General features: G+C 34.3%; 1 protein-coding gene across 1 annotated transcript; it reads right to left on the bottom strand.

Moving 5' to 3' along the window:
• Positions 1–206: 206 nt before the first annotated feature.
• On the bottom strand, positions 207–2,315 carry LOC148783466 (transcription factor MYB60-like). The gene is made up of 3 exons (XM_088864491.1): positions 2,297–2,315; positions 2,037–2,166; positions 207–1,089 (listed from the first exon to the last, which is right to left on the bottom strand). The coding sequence occupies exons 2-3, from the start codon at positions 2,069–2,071 to the stop codon at positions 486–488; spliced, it is 639 nt and encodes a 212-aa protein (XP_088720617.1). The 5' UTR covers positions 2,072–2,166; positions 2,297–2,315; the 3' UTR covers positions 207–485.
• Between the last annotated feature and the right edge of the window lie 1,164 nt (positions 2,316–3,479).

Below are 3,479 nucleotides of genomic sequence, written 5' to 3'. Positions count from 1 at the left end.
ATGCAAATGTAATTGGGTTCTGGCACTTATTGACGTGAGTCTTGTTCACATCTTAATTACCTAATTTTTTCTCTAACAACTAAAGCTGATTGTGATCTTTTTATATCAATGAAAAATGTCTTATAATGTAAAGTCTCCAAATTAAAATTGGTATAAAGCCATAGACGTTATTATTGTAACTATGTAGAACAAACACACAGGGAAGATTATTTACACAAACACTATGTTAACAACTTTATTCCTTTGTTATGGACATGTTATCACTTACTTGACAACTAAGAGGATACTTATGCCTTAGGTTTCTTGGAATTGGTTTCAACCAAGAAACAATGCAATTAGTGCATAGCTGGTCTAATGCCTAGAAGAAACTTGTGGACATACACTTGACAAATAAGAGAATGCTTATACCTTAGGTTTCTTGGAATTGGTTTCAACCCAAGAAACAATACAATGAGAGAGAGAGAGAGAGAGAGAGAGAGAGAGCATTAGAATACTTCATCAGACATTTCAACAAGTTCTCCCTCCCCTTGTACTGTAGCCTCATCCATGAGCCACTTCTCAAGAAGTGACAATGGAGGCTGAGCACTAATCTCCATTGCATCCTTCAATTCTTCAGAAATAGTGGCTTGCGGTGACTCATAAAGAACTGTTGAATCAAAGGAAAGCAATGATTCCAAGTCTTCATGTGAGATCATATCACTCTTCCCATTCTCATCATTCACTCGATTATGTTTTCCTGAATCCGTAGCTCTGATATTGAAAATCAGTGGTTTTTGTTCATTGGTGGCCTCAATTTTTTGGGCTTTTGGGGAAGATCTCATCCACCCTTCTAAAAGTCTTGAAATGTTCTCTGTGCTAGATGCATAGGTTGAGCTCTGGTGTGATGGGTACTGAGCATTTACAAGATTTTGGCTCTTTTTCTCCCAATTCGTCCGAAAAATAAGTTGGCAACTGTTTAGTACAACAGGGTTAGATTGGGTTTCAATACCAGATTGGAGCTTCTTGATCTTCTTCTTCAAGTGTGTGTTCCAATAGTTCTTGATATCATTATCAGTCCTTTGAGGCAAGTAAGTGGCTATAGCAGCCCATCTATTATAAAAAACAAAGGAAGAAAAGTGAAAATATCCACATTAAATAAAAGGAATTGTAGTCGTCAGTCTAAGAAATTTAGTAATGCTTAAAAGAAAAAGTTTATAGCCCTAAACAATCAAATTAAGGCCCACTTCAAAAATTCAGTAAAAGAAGTTTTGATGCACAAAAATCCTCAAATTAATGATCTCAAGATGTATAGATATGAGAAAAATGAATTTCAAATCTTGAAAATAGTGCATATTGTAATGCCTTTTTTAACCTTGAATTTTTCAGTATTAAAAGATCTGCTCAATCTACCTCATTTTTTAAGCTTTAAATTTTATAATTAGAAAAAAAAATGAATTTTCAATCCATCAAAAAGATTTCCCGTATTGCAAATTATCTTTCAACACTATTTCAAGTTACACCTAACTTGATTGTTTAGGGCTTCAGCCTAATGCAAACCACACCCATACTTAAAAAGGGTACGGCTTGTATAGGGTTGCAATCTTATTTGCAGAAATAAGATTGCGATAATCTTCATTGTCCATTTTATTTTAACAATGTCGATTACTGCAACCTTATTTCTACAAATATGCTTGCAATTTTATATAAACTTTTTCCATACTTAAATGCAGTGTTTTGATCTATCTGCACAAAAAGAGAGTAAAGAGGAAAGTGGGTTTTCATTTATTTCCTTGCATCTTTCCTTTTACTTTATCCTTAAAGAATTGAGAAAGCAGGAAAAGGATTGTTTTTAGTACATAATATGTAAGTTTTTTGTTCAGGATCAAGATAAACATTGATAAGATGGAAGAGCAATTACAATATTTCCTTATTAAAAACAGTAAACAATTAAGAAAAACTGTTGAAATTTAAACCCGAAAGAGGATGATTTCATCTGTGATTTTGAAGAAAAATACGGAAAAAGATGTTGAATTTTGTTATGTAAATAGTGTAGACACCTGTTACCCAGCGTGGCTTGAAGGCGAATTATCATCCCTTCTTCATGTGGGGTGAAGTTTCCTCTCTTAATTCCTGGTCTCAGATAATTAGTCCATCTAAGTCTGCAACTCTTACTGCACCTCAGCAATCCTAGTGAGAGAGAGAGAGAGAGAGAGAGAGAGAGAGAGAATCAGAGACAGGAATCAAAGAAAGACCCAAGAACTAAAAGCAAATAGAAATGGCTTTTTGGTTCTCATATAATCCAATTTTATTTCCTTACCTGTATTAGTGGGTACTGCTCTCCAATTACCAGGTCCATGTTCTTGAATATAAGAAACCAGTATGACATCTTCTTCAGGTGTCCATGGCCCCTTCTTTACACCCACCTTATCACAGCATGGAGGCCTTCCCATCTCTCTCTCTCTCTCTCTCTCTCTCTCTCTCCTGTCTTTTAGTTTTCTCCTGAAATGGTAGACTTTGATGCAGTTGATTCCAAGTTTATATACCAAATGACTTGGGAAGTACACAAATGTTTTACTATGCTGAGTCATCCAACTTTCAACTTACTGGAGTCAATTTTCTTGGATCAAAGTCAGCTGAGAAGGTGAAAAACTTTGTATATCACAAGAATCACTAGTTATAAGAAGCACTTTGGATGATATGCTGTCATATTCATTTTTGGAGTCAGCAATTTGGTACTTCAGACGATTCACAGGAAGACTTCATCAGAAAAAAATAAAATAAAATAATAATAATAAAAAATAAATAAATAAATAAATAAATATATATATATATATATATATATATATATATAGATATTAAAATAATGAAAATTTTTAAAATAAAAAATTCAATTAAAAAAGAGACAATTCTATGCTTCGGCTGAAGCTTCAGCCAAAGACGCCAAATCTTGTTGAAGCGGTCCGAAGCACAAAATTATCTTTTTAAAAGACAATTTCGTGCTTGGGTCGAAGCTTGAACCGAAACAAGCCGAAGTGGATGTACTGGAACTTTGCTTCGCTTCGATCTAGGCTGAAAATCCAAAAACTTCGGCCTCTCGGCTGAAGCGAAGCGAATCTGACAACATTGGATGCAAGTGATTATATTGCCACGGCAATTTCAAGAAATCAAGAATCAGGACTTTTAAGGCATTGTATCACCATTAGTGCTATTAGTGTGGGTCCTTATTACTAATATTATTGTTCAAAAGTTCAAATTCTGATGAAAGAATTTAAATGTGTGGGTGTGGGGGAGAGAGAGAGATTCATGGTCCCAAGTTTACTCATTAAAAATCATTGAAATAAATGAATAAAAAGTTGTAGATAAATTAACTTCCTTGCTGCAGTGAGAAAAATAGAATTCATTGTGATCATGTGAATTGGTGAAAAGTTGGGGTTTGATAGGAATCAGTTTGTGGTTTGGACATTAAATTCTGGGGCCACATTTGGGAGCACTAGTAAAAT

The sequence above is a fragment of the Amborella trichopoda genome, chromosome 1 (assembly GCF_054954075.1).
Source record: "Amborella trichopoda isolate Santa Cruz 75 chromosome 1, AtrichopodaSantaCruz75HAP2 v2.0, whole genome shotgun sequence".
NCBI classification, from domain to species: Eukaryota; Viridiplantae; Streptophyta; class Magnoliopsida; order Amborellales; family Amborellaceae; genus Amborella; species Amborella trichopoda.
Note: the sequence above shows the minus strand (reverse complement) of the source record. Positions and strands in the feature narration are given on the sequence as shown.

What these genes read in the sequence shown, in the direction of transcription:
- LOC148783466 (XM_088864491.1), bottom strand. Translation starts at nt 2,071, where the DNA reads ATGATAATTCGCCTTCAAGCCACGCTGGGTAACAG. An exon ending in CAAGCCACGCTGGGTAACAG is followed by an intron (nt 1,090 to 2,036) that starts GTGTCTACACTA and finishes TTTTTATAATAG; the next exon opens with ATGGGCTGCTATAGCCACTT.